The sequence below is a fragment of the Aythya ferina genome, assembly GCF_964211825.1.
Source record: "Aythya ferina genome assembly, chromosome: 12".
NCBI classification, from domain to species: Eukaryota; Metazoa; Chordata; class Aves; order Anseriformes; family Anatidae; genus Aythya; species Aythya ferina.
The window spans coordinates 18,596,658-18,615,478 of NC_140308.1; the positions used below are offsets into that span (position 1 = coordinate 18,596,658).

Consider the following 18,821-nt stretch of genomic DNA (forward strand, 5'->3'; position numbering starts at 1 on the left):
GCTGGTGGGGGCACCTCATGAAGAATGGAGTATGTACAAGTGAAGCTGTGTGTAAGCCAGTGGTGATGCCAGGGGATTCTTCTGTTTAAATGTGTAACTGGTGAATGTGAAATGCCTTCCAAAGCCACACTGGGAGGGTTGACTCTCAGCACTATAATTCACTGCTTCTCAATGGATACAGTATGTCAGCAAGGAAAAAAAAAATAATGTATTTTTAAGATCACGCATCTGTGCTTCATAGTAGATGAACATATTCTGGTACTTCTCTCTGCTGCTGTCTGCCTTGCTAAAATGTGTTTCCCCCCTCTAGACAGTGACTTTGGGAATATGATCCCTTTCTGAAATCATATGGTTCTGTTTTACATATTGCATCAAACAAACAAACAATCTTCCTTCTTAAATCCGTTCGCAGCATGTCCTTTACTGTTACCTCTGTAGTTAAATGCTTCCTTCAATAATCTCAACACAGTATGATCTGTGTATTTCTATTTTAATTACTCAGTTAAAATATTCATGTTTTTCTGTTTTGCTTTTCATGCTTCAAAATAGGTTTTGCACATCTGCAAAACTGTTGTTTTCATTCAAAACACAGTAAACTTTTTTTTTGTCACACCTACAAAATAGAGGATAAATATCAGGATGTCAGTATACTGTAACTACTTCCTATATTGCTAGCTCTTATTGTTTTGCTGCTTTCTTTTGGCTGAATTTTCCTTTCTCTCTTACATCTTATATAATGAGCTCTATGGGGCAGGAACTCTCCTTCCAATTGTATGCTCATTCAAAAACTGGCATACTGCAACCCTGGTGTATGATTATGAATTACAAACATGGGTGCTTTTAATAAAAGAATTAGCTGTGTAGTTTAGCCTGGTGTGAAGCTGGTCTTGATATTATTAAGGCTAGGCAAATAAAAGTAGGAAATCATGATCAAGATATCTGAAAATCCAGTTGATGTGGTTTTGTATAATTCACTTTAGCATGCTGTAATTTGAGAGGTGGTCAGTTGTCATTTATAGAGGGGGGATACAAAATCAAAAAAAAAAAAATCAAAGCAAATCAAACATGCTGGTGGTCTTTTCCTGCATGCTTTGGAAACAAAGGAAAAATTGCAATTGGGGAAGTGCAGCAACTATTCCATCCTTCCCTGGGACACACAGACTCTGCTCTTAGGAATAGAGACAGAGTGTTCCAGGTCCTGTTCTGCTTCTGTTCTTAATTGTCTGAATTTGGGGTAGTCTAGAATGTGGAAGATTGGTACTGTGTGTATTAAGCATGTACAAAGGGGGCACATTAAAAAGGGTATTCCCAGATAAGGCCTGGCTAAATGAATGTTGGTGGGTTGCTAACACAATATACTGCATACGGAATAGATTACTTATAGTTTATGTTGGAGTTAATTCTCTTGTAGTAATAACATCTGTCAGATGATATTTTTGTGTTACTGTTGTAACTCCTCTGTATGGCTAATAGCACAGTTATTGCACTTGGTCTGAGTTAATTTCTTCTGCTACACAAAAATTGCATATGGCAACTGATCTGGAAAGCAGAGAAACGAGCCTTTCTTAGGGCTTCTGTCTGAAGTTAGCTAGTTCTGTAGTGTTTTAACACCCGTAGGCCAGGTCAACATGCACTGTCATTGAAACTGCAGTTCAGAACTCTAGGTGAGAAAATGGGAATGGCTAAGGTAATAAACTGGGAATGGTTTAGGAAAGTGCTTCTCTCAGGTGAAGAATTTTAGGAGCAAGCGTCACTTTTTGCTTGCTTTTTCCCCTCCATCAGCACGAGAGGTTGTAATTGATAACCTCCATGCTTAATTTGTATTGATGAACTCGGTAGAAATTTGTTTCCTTTCTTGGGTGTGAGGTAATCTTTTTATCACCCTGTTTAGGGTAAGCAGGTCTTGGGTATAGTATTTTAAATACTGTTACCGGTTTGAGGCATGCAAGCTTAGGCTGCTGAGACAGTGTATTTAGCACTACTGACATAAACAGGTGTCCACCCTGGCCACACAGCTTTCACTGGTGCTGGTAGCCAGGTTGCATTGCATAAAGCCATATTAGGGAAAAAAAAAATGCATAGTGAAAGGGTTTTGTTATGGCTTCATTAAGCACCGTGTTATATCAAAGCTAGAAAGCTCCAAAGATGAATGAAATTTAAAATAGTTTGTGTGGATTTATTATAAACATGCGCACACTTTAGATGGCCTCTGGCACTAATAAGGCCCAATGTCTATCCTCTAGCTAAATTAAATTCATTTCCATTAGAATCCAGCAGATGCAGCAGCCCTGGGTTGTTTTCATTCCCAGGGGGTACCTTCTCCTTGGTAGCAACCCCAGATACCCTTTTGCTTTTTCAATGTCTAATTGTTAGTCAGCAATCAAGAAGGTGATGACAATATTGGGAAAAAGGGGGAGCTTATGGCAAACACCATAAAATGGAGTAAAAAAGGAGGAAGAGGGCAAAGTGGCCATAGCTTAATGTAGATCTTGATAAAATTCCTAGCTAAGGAGAATAAGAGAGATCTGCAACCCTGAAAAATACAATGTGTGATACTAGCAGTTGATCCTGAACAGTAGATTAAAATCCTGCAAGAGAACAGTCATTGCAAAAGGGTGCAAAATAGTCAAAATGGCATAGGAAATGAGGAGAGGTGGCAGATTTAGTAGTTAGAATCAAGTTCTTTCCACCATTCAGGAATGCACAGAAATTTCTCTTCTAAATAAATACAAATTACTTTAGATGCAGCACTATATGAAGTTTAGAGTCAATGATGAGGAGAATTTGGATAGGGAAAATTAGTTGGATTTTTCATATGAACTCTATTTCCTTGCTAAAAGCAGTTTTACAGCTGCTTTGATGTGCAGCTGGGAAGACGCTGCGTTGGTTGGTTACCAGGATAGGTCACATTCCAGGGCTTGCCTTTGTACCACGTACAAGGATTGTTTATTGAAAGCGCACAGATGAAATTTATTGGTTGTGAAAATTGTCTACAATGTGATGACTAAAGGGACAGACACGTTTGTTGAAACTATTGGAGTTAATTTATTTGAAATTGGTCTCCAAGTAGTGTACTTTAGGATACATACACGGATGATTGATTTTGTTGCGATGGCAGTAGCTTTCCCTACCACTAGTCCAAAATTTCTATGGTCAGCAGCAAGAACAGTTCTACAGCAAGAAATTCCCATGTTGTAGAGCTTATGTTCTTCTGATTTTTTTTATTTTTTTTTCCATTGGTACTCCCTTCATAAATACGTAAGGAAGCCTGGGTTACAATAATACATTAAGAAATAGGAAAATTGAGACTGTTGCAGGCTTCTACTGGATATACTTCCAATTGCAGATTATTTAGAAGAAGATGTTGATACTGTAGGTTTTCCTAGCACTGTATGTAAGGCTGTGCAGGCAGACAAAGTTACGGTATTTTATCATGTCTTGAAGTGCCTCCCTGGGGTGTGCCTGCTGGAATTCAGTCCTGGCTTGTGGGATCTATGTGGCAATGGATGTACTATATAATGCTTCTCCTCATCCCCGCTGGGCTAACAGGGCAGGATTTGCACCATAATTAAAAAAAAAAAAAAAGTGTATTTCTCTATTTTCAAATTATGTACTTTCATTTCAATAAAAATAAACTTCTAAACAGTATCACAGTGAACACAGGCAGAGCTAGCAAAGGATTTCTGTTTAACATCTTATTGAATGTTGTTACCGTGTCACCCAAAAATACTTTGGAAGATGATATCTTTATGCAGCTGACAAGCTATAAATTTTCTCTCAGGCAGCTCTGTAAATGTATGATCTTCCCGAGAGCTTTTCATTTTAAGCAAATGCATGAAATAATCAAAACAAGCATAGATTTATTTATAGCTATCTAAGAGTGTACATAATTTTAGGTTTGCTTTTGTGCATATGCTTAATCTTTAATGGATGAAGCCTAATCATTAAAAAAAGAAGTCTTTCACTTCAACCAAAGAGATGTCATTTTCACAGAAATGAGGGAGGAAAAAAAAAAGATGGAAAAAAAATAAAACACACAGAACCACAATAATAATAAAAATCCAGCGGAGAGCATTACAGTGACATTATTTATGTCCAGTGTCACCGTACCAAATGGGATGGCTAACCTGTTCTTGTCATATTACATTATTCAAATTACCTTGTTGAAAACCAGGCTGTTTAAAAAATAAATAAATAAAATCACTTGAGCCCAGGGATAACGGTGTTTTAATGAGCTCACTGAGTAAAAGGAAGCCTGTGAGTCAAAAGCTTTCCTGTGCAGTACTGGCAGAAGGGAAGGGCTGGGAACGAGGGGTGCTCTGATGGTAAATGGTATCACAGTAGCGTGAAAAACCCCAATTGAAGTATAAAATAGGCACACTATCAAAGAATATTATAATGCCTCAAGCCTTATCTGTTCTCAGGTGTGAAAAACAGAATGTTGTCTCTGGTAATTTTCCCTCTTCTCTGGTAAATCAGAAGTGTCAGGGATAAAGCACATAATCAGATTTCTTTGTGGCCCACAGCTTCTTCAGTGAGGCATCCCCTCCGATTTTGTAATCCTCATTACGCTCAGTGATGTCTGCTCAGACTAAACCCCCAGCAAAATGAAGAGGAATGTTGCATGACAAAGGCTACCTCGTAATAAAGACCCTGGCTTTGTACTGTTTCCAGAGCACCTGATGTAAGGTGTTATATTTAGCCTGTGCGTGACTTGATGTGTTTCCGGTGACGAGACATTCTTGTGAGCGGCAATGATTTCTGAACACATTCAAAGACATTCAAAGCATGGACAGGAATGGGAATCAAGTGACCCTTACTGTAGTGTATGATCTTGTTGCCCACCCCAGGTCTGCTGAAAAACTGTTACTAACGAGGACAAACCAAACCTCCCTAATCTCCCTTCCCTTAAAGCTGAATGCAAACCTCACTGCTTTGTCCAGGCCTCCCCATGCTGGTGCTCTCATTCTTACTGATTCATGCAGAAAATGAAAAACAGGACACTTTGTCCCTGTTTGTATGGTGAGAGGAAGGTGGGGGGTGGAAGCATGACCATTTTCTTTGGAGGTGTTCTCAAAGTGCTGTTATTCTGGCAAATGTTCGTGACTGTGCTCAGTCATGGGCCTGGGCACAGTCAGTCAGTAAGGGCTAAACAGGAACAATGCAACATTCATGTGTGGTGGGGGAGCCAGAACAGTGGGAACTGGTAAATGTGGCAGGGCCGGAGCGAGGTGTTAATCATGTGCCTTAGGAAACTGGTTGCAAGCATAGAAATGGGGATTAATGTGCTTTTTCTTATCAGAAAACTTGAAGAGCAGCCATGAGCCTCTGTCAGGAGTATTTTACAAAAGCACAAAAAGAATTTGTAATCAAGGAAAGAGATGCCGCTCTCCTTTTCCCTTCAGTATGTTCAGGGAAGCAATTTCTTAAATAAATAGGCTTATGCCAAAGACCCACCTAAATCCTATACAGGTCTCCCCTGATTGAAATGTTTTAGGAAGGCTCTAAATGTTGGCTGTTTGCCTGAACCATGAGTAGCAATATAACATAACAAAGCCTGCAAGAATTCAGATAGGGACTGCTTATACTGAAGCTCAGTATGGGACTCAGTACCTCTTTGAAAAATTACATATTTGTGCTAGTAGCTAAAGATGTTTGTGTACACTGCTTGTTGTTTGCTTCTGGGTTAAATTAAAGGTATTTGAGAACTTTATACATAACATTTAGGCTTTAGCTAACACTTGATCATCTCTATACAGTTCGCCTTTCAGGAAAAAAAAAAAAAAGATCTGGTAATTGTCTCTGACGTAAACATATTTATTTATTTATTTAACAGATGGCTTATTTCTTGATATTGTTTCTAATTGCCTACCACTGCCCAGTTACGTTTTTCTTAGGTCACGATGCAAGACTGATTTGTTCCACCCAGGCATAACCTCCAGAAACCTTGCCAAAGAAAACCCTCAAAAACACCTTATCTTGTTTAACCTTACTAAAGACATTTAAATCTCAAAATGAGAGAAAGTTATTATGGAAGTTTCATGTTATTTTAGAATCACTTTTTCATCTTGTAATTGATGTATTGAATTGTTACACAGTTATGAATTTATATATAGTTCTGTGTGCTACATGTCCACAGAAATTTTCCAATGTTAAACAATTTTAAATGCTATATAATTACACATTTCTTTCTTTACTCAGGAGTCAAATGAAGACTGCATATTTACATATATAAGAACTGGGTGATTTGGGAGATTTTAATTGGTTTTAAAGGCTTTTAAATTTAGTTAGGCAGTTGTAATCTAAAACAGGTCAGTGCTGACTGGAATTGTATTTTGTTTAATGACTAGTTATGGACTCTTGCAAAAGAACTTGATGGTTCTAAGTCTCTCTCTGGATTCGTACTGATTCTCAGGAGGACAGTGCTTGTGTTGGCTCTCGTGTTGCTAATAGTGTACTACTACTGTCTTGAAAAATCAGAGCTTGTTGTTCTAAAGCAGAATTTAGATGAATTACTTCACCCATATGGGCAGACAGCCACTTGTTTCCTACTTAAAATAGCAAGATAACAATTGTCTAGAGATATGACGATCACAAATATTTCTGTGGAGCTCCATAACATATCAGAGTTGCTAGAGTTACCATTAGTTGATAGGTTTTTAAAATGTATTTTTAAATAAATGTTACATAAAGGGAAGGAAAAAAAAACACATGTGCAAGCTAATTGTATGTTTTCTGTATGCTAGGATATCTACAAAATGTCAAGCCGCTGACTGTTACCAGAAAGGATGAGGCTGGGGTAAAAGGCAAGTCTTTTATAACTATACAGTGCTTCTGAAGAGTTAGTAGATCTGGTATTGTATGAAATCTACAGTTCTGAAAATGCTTCTGTAATATACATATCTGATTTAAAGAGTGTAAAGGCACCTTTTCTTCCACAGAATAATTTTTTAAAAGCATTTAGCATTTTTTTCCAATTTAATAAGATTGTTTTTATGCATCCCTAACTCTGTGTCTATAACTAACCTAAAAATTATTCTGTCTTCCCTTTATCTTTCTATAAAAACTGCTTTATTCCTCTTCTTTTAATTTTGGGTTTTTATAAATTCTGCAAAAGGACATAAATGGTAAATAAATCAAATTTATGAAGTTAAATAAAATGCAGAAAATCTTTCTCTACAAAATAACTGAGATCAGTTAAATTAGTCAATTATAATAACTATTAAGTACAGTCTGGTACTTTTTCAGGCTGTGTTTTAGATGTTTGAAGATGTTTGAAGACGTTTGTAAATAGCTGCTCAGTAATTAACAATAGACTATAACATGTTTTCTATGAATATATCCAGTGGAGTCAACTGGTACATCAGGACTGTCTAATCCAACCAGTCTAACATAACATTAATAAATACTTCATTTTGAATCTATTTAAAATATCAAATTTGGGATTTTTTTTTAAACTTTTTGAAACTTTAGCTTCTGCTTTTTGAAGGCTTTGTTCCCTTTTTCTAGTAGAAACCAAATTTGAGGGAGCAACTTCAATGCCAGCAATATTAAAGAAAACCTTTCAGGAAGAAAAACGGGCCTTGTGTCATATTAAGTATTTATCAACATAATAGGAGTCAACATAATAGGAGTCAACAACACTATACATATATGAAGCTTTGCAGTTAAGAGTAGGTTATCATACATGTTTCAGAGAATCTGTACTTCCTTACAAATGATGTTTAGTTCAACAGTCTATATATGAAGCTCTTCAGAGTATCCCCAAACTGCTTTTTTGTGAAGTTCTCGTCAGTTCAGAATTTTATTTCTGTAGGAAAAAAGTATGATTGGATGAAAACAGATATCAGCATTTACCTGAAAAAGTAAGATTTTATTTATTTTTTTAATGAACTGCTCTAAGTAGTTGTGCTATTCTTCCACTTATTTGTGAGTTTGTTTGCCATCAGAAAGTTCCTAAACAAATGGTTGGGACCTGTAGGTGTTTTGAAGCCTGTGAAATGAAGAATATAAATGGGGGGGAGGGGAGAGAGCAGAGATCAATAACTGGTCTTCCGTCTTAATCAGTATTACTGTCCTTAAGAGCCCTACTGGATGTTTGAGACAAACTTTGAAAATTTGTCATTTTTTGTTTTTGTGATGCTGGGCAATTGTGGACTGCCGAAATCCCAACTAATGCATCTAATGTGCTAAGATGTAAGAAGAAGATATTAGTTGTTTAGACAAAAAGGATAAAAATATTTTTATTTTTGTAAATAGCATGTATCACTTTCCATATGAAGGACAGTATTTTTCTTGTAAAATCATGATATATTTAGTACTTTTAGGAATGATTATCTTAGATCTCCTTTTGTAATTTGTGTAGTCACAAATTTGTAAGAAGTATACAATGTTACGTCCAGGTACTTCTCTTACTCAAGTCTCAAAATGATTGTGTTTTGTTGGACCTATGTACTCATTTTTCGTAATGGCTAAATGTTCTAATTTCAATGCAAAAAAAAAAAAAAAAAAAAAAGTACTAAAAATCAGATATTCAAAACTGGGCGAAAATCAATTCTTCAACTACTTTTAGAGACTCTAAAGTGCTGTAAGGAGAAAGTTCACTTAAGCATGTGTATTTTTGCCGGCTTCAGTGATATTACATGCAAGCTTACAAAATAGTTTATTTTTGGGTGCTTTGCTTAGGACTTAGGCACTTAGCTACCAGGATCAAGTGTTACTACGAATGCTCAGAAGCAGTGCTTCTGCCCAAGAAACCAGATACAGCCACAAAATCGGAGTATCCAGTTCAGCAACCATTAGCAATCGTATTTCTAAAGCTCAACAGTGTATTAGCAACACATGGTAGCATTCTCTTATCTAGAGAATAGAGCTGGTAATACCATCTTCAGTCTCGAAATAAAGAATGAGTTTTACATAAACACATAACTAATAACTTAAATGCCACTTAAAATCTCGTGTATTAAATAATATACATGAATTTCAAAAATAATAAAGCAACGAAGTGTGAATCAGTTTATCCATTTTAATAAATACAAAATAATATTTTAAGAAAGAAAGTGTTTTTTCTCTAAAATTTAGACAATATTATTACATCTTAGTATGAAACTTAAGACTTATGGGTGCTTTTGTCCAGTAAGGAAACATGGTAATCCCGTTAGACTACAGGTCTACATGTATATAACTCTATCAAGCAGTGGTATTGTACACTTCCATAGTGACAATAAATTATTTTCTTACTAAACAATGCATACAGAAATTCTCATTAGATTAATAATTATTAAAACTTGATGTTAAAAAGACCAACCTCAATTTGCAATTATAACATTGACTGATACTGCTAATTTAGCAGCATCTCCATAGAGTCAGCCTTTATTACTCAGCATTTAAAAGGGCCTCAGTGGGAGTGCTGTGTCCAGTTCCCAGAACGATAGTCAAAAAAAGAATAAAAGGAACCGTTGCAGGGAAAAAAAGACAAGAATAATCAGAGGCTTTGCAGTGGTGACCTGTGGATGGAAGGGAACTGATGTAATTTACTGAAGATTAGAGTCTTCAAAAATAGAGAAGAGGAAAAACTCTTTGTGTTCACTGAAGCATTCTATGAATGGGCTGAAGTTAAAATGGGAGACTCAGGTTATATGTGGGGAGAAACAATGGTAAGGAAGATAAACACTATAGAACAGGCTTTAGAAGGCACATTTTGAAATTTCTACTACAGGAGTTTTTTTTTTTGTTTTTTTTTTTGTTTTTTTTTTTTATAAGCTGCTGAGACAAACATTTGTCAGGAATAAAGAAGGCACAGTTGATTCTACCTTGGAGCAGGAAGATGGATTATATGGCCTTTTAACATGTCTTTCGGACATTTTTTTACCCTGATTTCCTACTGTAATGGGGCCCATGAAATCTTGCTATAGGGTCTATTCTATTAAGCCCTCACTGCTGACTTTTGAACCTGTGGGCTAATTTCACCTCAGTTTGAGAGGAACAAGCCTCAACTTTTGCCTTTCTTGAGAAGTGTTAAAATATAGTGAATCTAGGCTGAAATACAGGGTCCTCTTGAGAGGAGGGGAATGTGAACTCCTTGTTCTGCCTGCTGTAGAGATGCACAGAGGTGAGCTGGGTGACGGACCAGTGGGTGCATGCGCACAGCTGCATTGGGTGGTTCCTTCTGGGGCAGCTGTTAGTTACAGGCATGAGCGAGCCGGGCACTGAGAAGGGTGCAGACGTGGGGAAGCTGGAGGCGTTTCAGCAGCAAGAACACAGGAGCAAAGTGGGAGGATATTGTGGTGAGGAAAGAGGTAGGATAAAAGTCCCATAGAAACTGGGCTTAATTAGTTTCACTGCTCAAGGAAGTAATTTCTATTCAGTGAAAGGCAAATGTTTAATAATGCTTATAAAACAGCAAGGCATCGATCTGATACAGGACTGTGAGACTAATTTTTTTTTTTTTTTAAAGCAAAATGTTAGTGCATGTTTGCAGGATTAAAGCCTCAACCACAGATATACTTTGTAATAAACCACCCAGACTGCTGGAAATGATAAGCATTCTGGTTCTCCTGTCTAAAAACAGTAATTGCCACTGCTAGGGAAGCTTTTTTTTCCCCTCTTTGTCTATGAGGAACTACCTTTGTTGAAGTTTCCAGTACTGAATAGACTTCTGTATGTTTAAAAATACATCAGATGACTGGCCTTATTCTGCACTGAAATCAAAGTTGGAAAAAAAGCCTCTACTATTGATAATGTGTTCCTTTGGGCACATGTCCTTACTCAACAAAACTAATACTTCATCATGATGTATTTCCTTCAGCATTCACTAAGCCAACCCCATGGTTAGCAGTCGTTGCTGTGTGCGTGCCTCCTCGTGAAGGCTTGAGGAAAGGCTCAGCCAGCACACCGCACAGCTTCGAGATGTGCAGGAAGAAAGTAGGTGTAGATAAGTTTTACTTCTGTAGCTGTTGTTCTTTGGCAATAAGTAGCAACATGTTTGGGAAGGTTCTCAAAGGGGGGCTCGATGCACGTTGTGCCGCATCACTACAGCGATGCACTGCTGAGAGGCTGCTTTAAAGCTGGTCCTAAAAACCTCTGAGTAAGAGCAGAAGGGGCAGGGTGACGTAGGGACGTTACACAAAAAGCCGTGCTGCCTGGTCACTAAGAGCTGTGAGCAGGGTACGGAGAACCAGCTGGGTGCCCAATTCAGCCAACCGAGAAAGTGCTTGGTCACTCAGAAAAAAAAAATAAATATATTGTTTTGAAAATACGATAACCGCGAGCTCTCCTCTGGCAAAACAGCTGCCGTAGCCGAGCCCAGGGCCTGGTGCCTACGCGGACTTCGGCTCCCCCGGGGAGCTCCGCGGGCCCGGGTGCCTCAGGGGGGGGCCGCGGCCTTTGTTTCCCCCGGCGCCGCCGGCCCCGTGCCGGCAGCGGGGCGAGCACGGGCCGCGCGGCGCCGCCGGGTGCGCGTGCGCGGGGCGGCGGGGGCGGGGGAAGGGGAAGGGGGGGGAAGAACGGGGACGCCGCCGGGCGCGCGCCTCCGCCCGCCCGCCTCGGGAGCGCGCCTGGCAGCAGCAGGCAGGGAGGCAGCCGAGCTCCGCCGCAGCTGGCGCGCCCCCGTGGCGGTGTCTCGTCGGGCGGCTGGGAGCGCGCCGCGGGCTCGGGCCGGGCACCAGCGTCTGGGCGAGAGCCGCGCAGCCCCGTCGCCATCCGCGGAGCCAGGCCGCCGCAGCGGGGTCCCGCCCAGCCCGGCGCCCGCAGGTGAGCGGCCCGCGGCGGCGGCGGGAGGGGAGGGGAGGGGAGGCGCGGGGAGGCCCCGCAGGCCGCTGCCCGCGCGAGGCCCCGGCGCGGGGGAGCCTCAGGGCCGAGGCCCCGGCGCGGCCTAAGCGCAGCCCGGGCGGGCGGCGGGGCCCTGCTGCTGCTGCCGCCCGGCCGGGCCTGAGGGGACGGGGAGGGAGGGAGGGAGCGAGGCCATTGTGCGGCGGGCGGAGGCCGGGCCCGGGCCTGCGCGCCCGGGGCTGCCCCTTTGTGGGCCCGGCCCGGCCCGGCCGCGCTTTGTGCGAGCGGAGCGGCGCGGCCAAGGTCAGCGGGGGCCGGGGGCCGGCCCGGGGCCTGCGCGCCCGGCCCAGGCGCTGCGGGAAGCGGCCGCGGGAGGAACCGGGCCCGGCCGCGCCGCCTCGGCTCCAGCCCGGCGGGGCCGTGCCGCCCGCCCAGCTCAACGGCGGGGGGGGGGCCGCGGCTCCGGCCCCTGCGCCCCCCCGGGTTACCCCCGGCTGGGAAACAATAGCGTGTGTTGGGCAGCGCGGCGGGGAGGGGAGCTCAGTGACTTCTCCAGCGTTGCGCTCGCGGCCCTTTCGCCTATTGCCGACGCACGTTTTGCTCTGAAGCTGCGCCGTGTCTGCGGTGTGCCCCGGCTCTGTTTCAAGCAGTCTCGGTGAACGCTGCCGTCCCTCTGTAACGAGCCGTTTACTTACGCGCTAAATAAATAGATAAAGTGAGTTAATTTGTTTAAGGTGGCAGATGAGTGGATATTAGGAGGCTCGTAGCTAATTGGACTAGGTCATGAAGGACACGGGACGTTCCACATGCAGGAGCCTGGTTTCAGTTGTCTCTTTATCTCCCTCCTAAGCTCTGAGGCGAGCACGGTGCATTCCAGAGGGGGAGGAAAAAGGGAAGGGGCTCTTCTCAGCCCTGAGATCTTCCAGCTGGTCTTCAGGATTTGGGGTACTGGAGTACAGGTGCTCCAACACTGAGGCTGATATTAGGGTGAAATTCAGACCTCTGGGCTAGGTCTCTGCTGCAGAAAACAACTTCTAAAGAAGAAATTGGATCGGATCAGGTTTTATCACTTGTTCTATGCTGCAACACTGATGTTGAAACTGAGTGCTAGAAACAATAATTACACAAACTGCAGTGGAAACTCACATTTGTAATTGCCTTCAGCACTTTTCACAGTAGCGAGAAGTGCAGGAAAGCACAAGGGTAAGAGCTTTCGCTAGTATACTTCTAGGAGCCTGTTGTGACCTAAGAATGCTAATACTGATGAGATGATGAGTATTTGCATCCTGAAAGCATGCACAGAGTACAGTGTCCATTAATTTATCGGTTGTGTTGGTAGGGTTCTAATACTGTAGTATTGGACTGTACTAGAGGAGTTAGCTCAGAAATCCAGTGGCTCCAGCTAACTAGGTGTGAACTAAGGAAAGTAAATATTTTAGATAGCTGAAGTGCTTTCTGTACTGAAGCACGAGCATTATTGCTGTTGTCTGCTTAGTGCAAACTGAGAAAGTATTACTAGTCGGATATCAAAGACACCTGCTTGTAATGTACAAGAGAGGGGAGAATGGGTGAGTTTGTATCAGAAGCAACTTGTCCTGGTCTGAACATTCAAAGAAATCGAGTGGGACAGTTTCACGAGCTCTGGTATTCACATGAAACATCTTGGAAGACTATCCTTACAACTCTTACGAGAAACGTGGCGTTCTTAATTGTAAATTAAAAGAACTTTGTTTTATTTTTCTGCTTGTAACATTGTTTCTGCATTTCTAACTGTTAGCTTTAGAAGTTGGACTAAGTTGTGCCAAATATGTTATCCTTGGGTGTTTTGCTTTAGTGGTTGTCTCATTTTTGGGAGCTAAGCTGAACCAGAAGGATCAAGGTACATCAACAGTATCTGAAACTCTGGACACACATAAGGAACTCGGTTATGCAGTTGTGGTGCACATTCCCAGCGTGCGAACAGCTGAGGTAAAAATGGTGTTTCCAGCTGTTGACTGCAGAGTTCCCTGAATCCCTGGTTAAGTGCTCCAGTGGCAGTGAAGTACCCTGTGAGGGCACCAGCAAGCGCTAGTCATCTCAGCCATCAGTTAAGGCCCACAGTTCAGGATTTCTTCTCTGAAGTTTGCTCTATTAAGCATGAACATTGTATATGCAGGACATCATGTTACTGGCTATTTTTTGTTTTTAAGGAAAAATGACATTAAGAAAAGTGAAAAATATTTGTGGGGATAAAGAAATAGTAGGAGATATCCCTTTTAGCACTAGCGGAAATACGCTGCAAGTAAAGACATTTTTACCTTTAATAAAATGTTTTGCATTAATAAGAAAACATAGGCAATTTATACTGTTTCAAAGTGCACATACTGGTAACATCTTAAACAGTGTCAGGACAGAAATGCAATTTGGGTCTGTGTTCTCTGTGTGTGATATCACGTGGTGGACTAGAAATGGAGGGAGAGAGAGAGAGAGAGAGAGGGAGACAAATACTGGTCACTGTGACTTGGTATTGCAGGTTTACCCGAGTTTTTCCTCTTAGTTCCCAACTGTTTGTAACAGATCTTTCCAAGTCATTGACTTGGGGTTATTTGCTACTGTGCTACACAGTGTTCAGATGTGAGCTATGCTCGGTAAAGAAGACAAAACCTGTCATTAATGCTTCCATTAATACTCTCTAGTTTTATGCCACACTTCTTATAGATACACACACACACGTAACACACACGTTCTAGGCCAGAGAGCCTGCTGTGTTTCTGTAAAGCCCTGGACAACTATTTTAAGTATATTCCGGTTTGAGTTAATCTATAAAATGGTGATTCTTTATGCTATTACAGGAGTAATGAAAGATTTGGTTACTAATACAGTACTTTAATCTGATAAAGTGCTAGATAATTACAGTTAACCAAATGGTGCATTTCTGATTTTGACTTGTTTCTCTTTGTAGAAGCATAGTGCTGAGAGCTGAGCACAGAAGCTGAGATGGGCTGTGCTTTCAGTAGGGAAGTAAAATATTTGAGTGGTGACAATTATATTTGTCTTTTTGCATCAGGAAATGCATTAAAGAAATACTGTATACATATTTCTGTAGGGAAATTGATCTAGAGCAGCAAATTCACCTACTGACAGTTGTTGTCAACCATTTCAGTTTTTGTTTGCTTTACCTAGAAACAGTTGTTTGTTTCTTTTCTTATAACAATTGGTGACCTTTCTGAGACATGAAAAGCAGTGTGTTACAGTAGCTTCTGTTGCTTAGAGAAGTAGTTATCAGCTCCTTTAACGTGAAACAGTAATTCTTTGAACTTTGGTGTCTGTGGTATAAAAATCTATCAATTCATATTTTGATATTCCTTCCTACATTTCTCACGCATAGAGCTAAACAGAGCAAAAATTCATTTAGTCTTTGAAAGACTGAAGTGGCTTTCCAGTGTTTGTATTTTGAGTGCTGTCAAGGAGGAGCATTTACAATGTCATGCTTTTTAAGAGTTATTCTCAAACACATGTTCAGATGAAATATGTCAAAGGAAAAATATATATGAAGGAAAATTGTATGTTAAGTTTTTCTAACGTGCAGATTGTCAAAAGATTGAAAAGGTTTTGACTAGAGGAGGAGTATTTTAAAGCAACTTGGTGTTAAATTAGAGGATGGAAAGCCTGAAAATAAATTCATTTATGTAAAAATCGCTGGATGTTTAGCCTAGAAATGTAGGTGTATTTAAAGGCTTATCTTGTTCTTTGACTCTGTATCACAGATCTGTTATGAGAAAAGGTTCTGTGTTTTCTACTTTTTGTAAGGGGTTGATAACTGAAATAATTAGGTTTATAAGTTGGTTTGTAAATCTCAGTACATGTTGCTTTATGCTATGATGTGATGTCGGTAGTGATATGAAGTCAGATAGCTTTATTTCTAAACGACATGATAAGTTGCTGTTGACACATCACTGCTAGAAAAGAAGTAGCAGAAGATGTAGTGCTGAGCTAGCTGGCGTGCGCTGAGGGCATGGTTCTGCAGCACCTGAAGACAGTCTCTCCGTGCAGGATGCCAGCGATAATGCTACTGTGATAACAGTGGTGTTATCGCTGGCAGTGAAGCTGGCACCAACGTGAATGTGAAACAGGCCTGTTTCAGTTCCAGGTTTAGTTGAAAACTAATCGGTCACCTGTGAGAAATGGGTAACTATTACCTGGTTTGCTTCCCAGAACAGCTTGCGGCATGGCAACATAAGAGCCAGTGCTGCTGCAAGAGAAGTCATCCTCTCTCCTAGGAGCACGTGGGGTCGGTCTAAGTGCAGGCTTACAGCCGAGAGTCTTGCCCTCCATTGCTGGCTTGTTTTTGGTGTCTTCTTTGTGCCAGTGTAAGCACTCACATAGCTGTGCAAGACTGATTTTACTGAATGCGTTACCTTAAAGAGAGAGGAGACCAGTGTGTGAAAGACAGGCGGCACAGCCGTCCCTTTGGGTGGCAGCTTGCTTTTGTTTCTTGCAGAAATGGTGGAATTGCACTCTGACACGCTGTGTGCACGTGTCTGGAGCCATGGAGCCTGTATCTGGTGGAGTGTTCTTTGTACTGTAGATAAACCATTTTCTTTAATTGTTTATAATGCTATCTGAAGGCTCTTAACAAATATGTAACTGAGCAGTTCGTAAAAGTGCTATTAAGATATTTAATAGCCTTTAAAGTGTGGAACACTGCTACTTTCTCTTTGAAAAAATAGCGTCTATAACTCATTGTATCAGCTTAGCACCCGGACCTTACTCCAGGTATCTGTTCTATGAAAATGGACCTTCTTGGTGGTGCTGGTAGGTTGTTTTGACCAGACATAGGCCTCAGAATTTGCTAGTCTTAGGATCAGGTATCTTCTTAATTTATCTAGTGTTGTTTTGGAGATCATATTTGCAGCATACTATCATATACATTTGAGTGTTGACACATATTATCCCATTTTAAGGTACATGTGGTAAACTTCTCTTGTTTAATTAAATCTTTTTTTTTTTTTTAATTGATGTGTTAAAAGCAGTGAAAATGCTCTTCCTAGCTAATCCTTTGATTACTGAATTAATATAACTATGATCTCTATGTATTGATTTTGAAAAATATTCACACATATACACGTGTGTATATATATAAAATCATTAGAGTTACGAAGTGAGTTTAATTCACAGGAATTTTCCTCCCATTCTGGAGCGTGAAAGTGTCAATGCAGTTGGGAGTTAGATTTGTGTGTGGCTCAGCTCTCCACGGCTGATATCTGTGCGATTATGCAAGTACGCCAAGGATGTAATTTGAAGACTGGTTGCACAGGTGTGACTAGGGGATAATTTGGCTGGCAGATGTTGATGGTGTACTGTAAAATTTTAGTTTGGCTTTGTGCTAGGTCAAATATATCATTAATACCATTAAAAACGATGTTTTACAAATAAAAGTATGCATTTCATAACAGAACTTTAGATGGACATTCTTCTAAAACAGCACCTGTGAAGCAGTAATTTTAAGAGCATTTTGATGCATGTCAAAAACAGCTGCTGCCCTGGTTTTATTTTAAATCAGGTGTTCAATTTAAAGAAAAACTGCTGTTCTTTGTGCAATTGTACTTCTTCCATGTGTATACACGTGCTCTTCTGCCAAATGAGTTGAGCAGGGGGAAAAGATTGTTTCATGAAGGTTGTTCCTTCATATGCAGAGGAGAGTCACCTATGTAACTTTGTTCTTAACTGATTCCTGAATGCTTGATCTTCTGGCCTGACACATTTTTTATAACACTCTTGTAGAAGAAAAACTTTAAAAAATACTGAAGTTTACAGTTATGCTTTAATGAGTCATTGTTAGGATTTGGTGTTCCAGATCAAGCACTGCAACATAGACTTAAGTTTTGCTTTAACTACGTAACAGAAGAGGGGATGGTATTTTGCAGAGAAGGATGTAGTAATGTTTGCATCTAGAAAGTGCTGAGAAAGGGAGCATGAAGTGGAAGAAAGATGTATTTGTGCCTGTCATTTCTGAAGCATGTGTAATATCTTGTGTTTTATTTTCTGATACAGACTCAAGCCTGACTTCAGAGTGATTATGGCTGGATTTTAATTTTGTATGCCATGAAGCATTTCCCAGGCAATAAGAATACATAAAATAGCCTGTTTTGTTTTTTTGTGATTTAGATAAATCTGAAGAGAATTTAATGGGAATATAAGAAAATAAATGTAATTCTCTCGCCTGAGAGCTCCTTTTCTGCTGAATATGAAACATTTGCTTCAAAAGCTGGGTGGTTGGATCTTCACAGGGAAAGTTGTGAGAATTTTCTGGTAACAGAAGGATTCCTCTAAAGAGAGGTTTCTATTACTTGTTCTCCATAGGATGTCAATGTGGAGTTGATGGAAGAAGGCCTTCAGATTAGGTAAAATAAAATTAATGAGAAGGGTGTTGCAAAAGTCTCATCTCTAATTTGTCTCTTGATGTAGAAAATACTGGAAGGAACAGAAGCCTCCATATGTGAGCAGGACTTGAACCATTTCTCTGGAAAGTAAGGAGTGATCACAGTTTGGCTATTGTTGACTTTAAAGTTTGAGATGTTAAAATAATTTAAAAATAATTTAACGTAGTGCCACTTAGCATGTAATAATGTTTAGTTACTACTAACCTGAAGTGAATTTGAAAAGGGTCTACAGAGTAAATTTAGTATCCTTACCGTGTTAGTTCATTCCCTTTTGCATTGGTGTCTGAGACTTGCAGCTACTTACAGTGTTTTAAAATCTTGAACAGGCAGGGAAGTGCTTGCCTGTGGTGACTCAGAAACTTGTGACAGAGCAGGAACTAAACGCAGGTTTCCCATGCCGCAGACTGCTCTAGTACCACTAATTCTGCTTTTCAGGTTTCAAGGAATGCTGAATCTTCTTGTGTAACGTGGTGGTCTGTGAAGTCAGCAGTTCATAGCATATGGTTGCTGTGCCTCAGGTTGATAGTGCTGGCTGAAGAATGCTCATATTCGTGAGATAAAGCCATGTTCTAACTCGTGTTTTCATGGGAAGCATGTTCTGCAGGGCTAGGGAGAGCAGCGCTGGTGCTC

General features: G+C 40.6%; 1 protein-coding gene across 4 annotated transcripts in view; it reads left to right on the forward strand.

Moving 5' to 3' along the window:
* SIAH1 (siah E3 ubiquitin protein ligase 1) overlaps positions 1-18,821 on the forward strand; it is a 65,162-nt gene that overhangs the window by 35,868 nt on the left and 10,473 nt on the right. The window contains exon 2 of one of the 4 annotated variants that reach the window (XM_084533932.1): positions 6,747-6,806. The exons of 1 other annotated variant lie outside the window; for it this stretch is intronic. Coding sequence is in view for 1 of the 3 variants with exons in the window: in XM_084533930.1 (XP_084390056.1) it covers positions 10,193-10,298 (106 nt within the window). In the remaining 2 variants the exon portion in view is untranslated. Of the gene's footprint in view, positions 1-6,746; positions 6,807-10,150; positions 10,299-11,529; positions 11,752-18,821 lie in introns of those variants that run through there. 2 more of the 4 variants (XM_084533930.1, XM_084533931.1) reach the window with 2 other exon arrangements.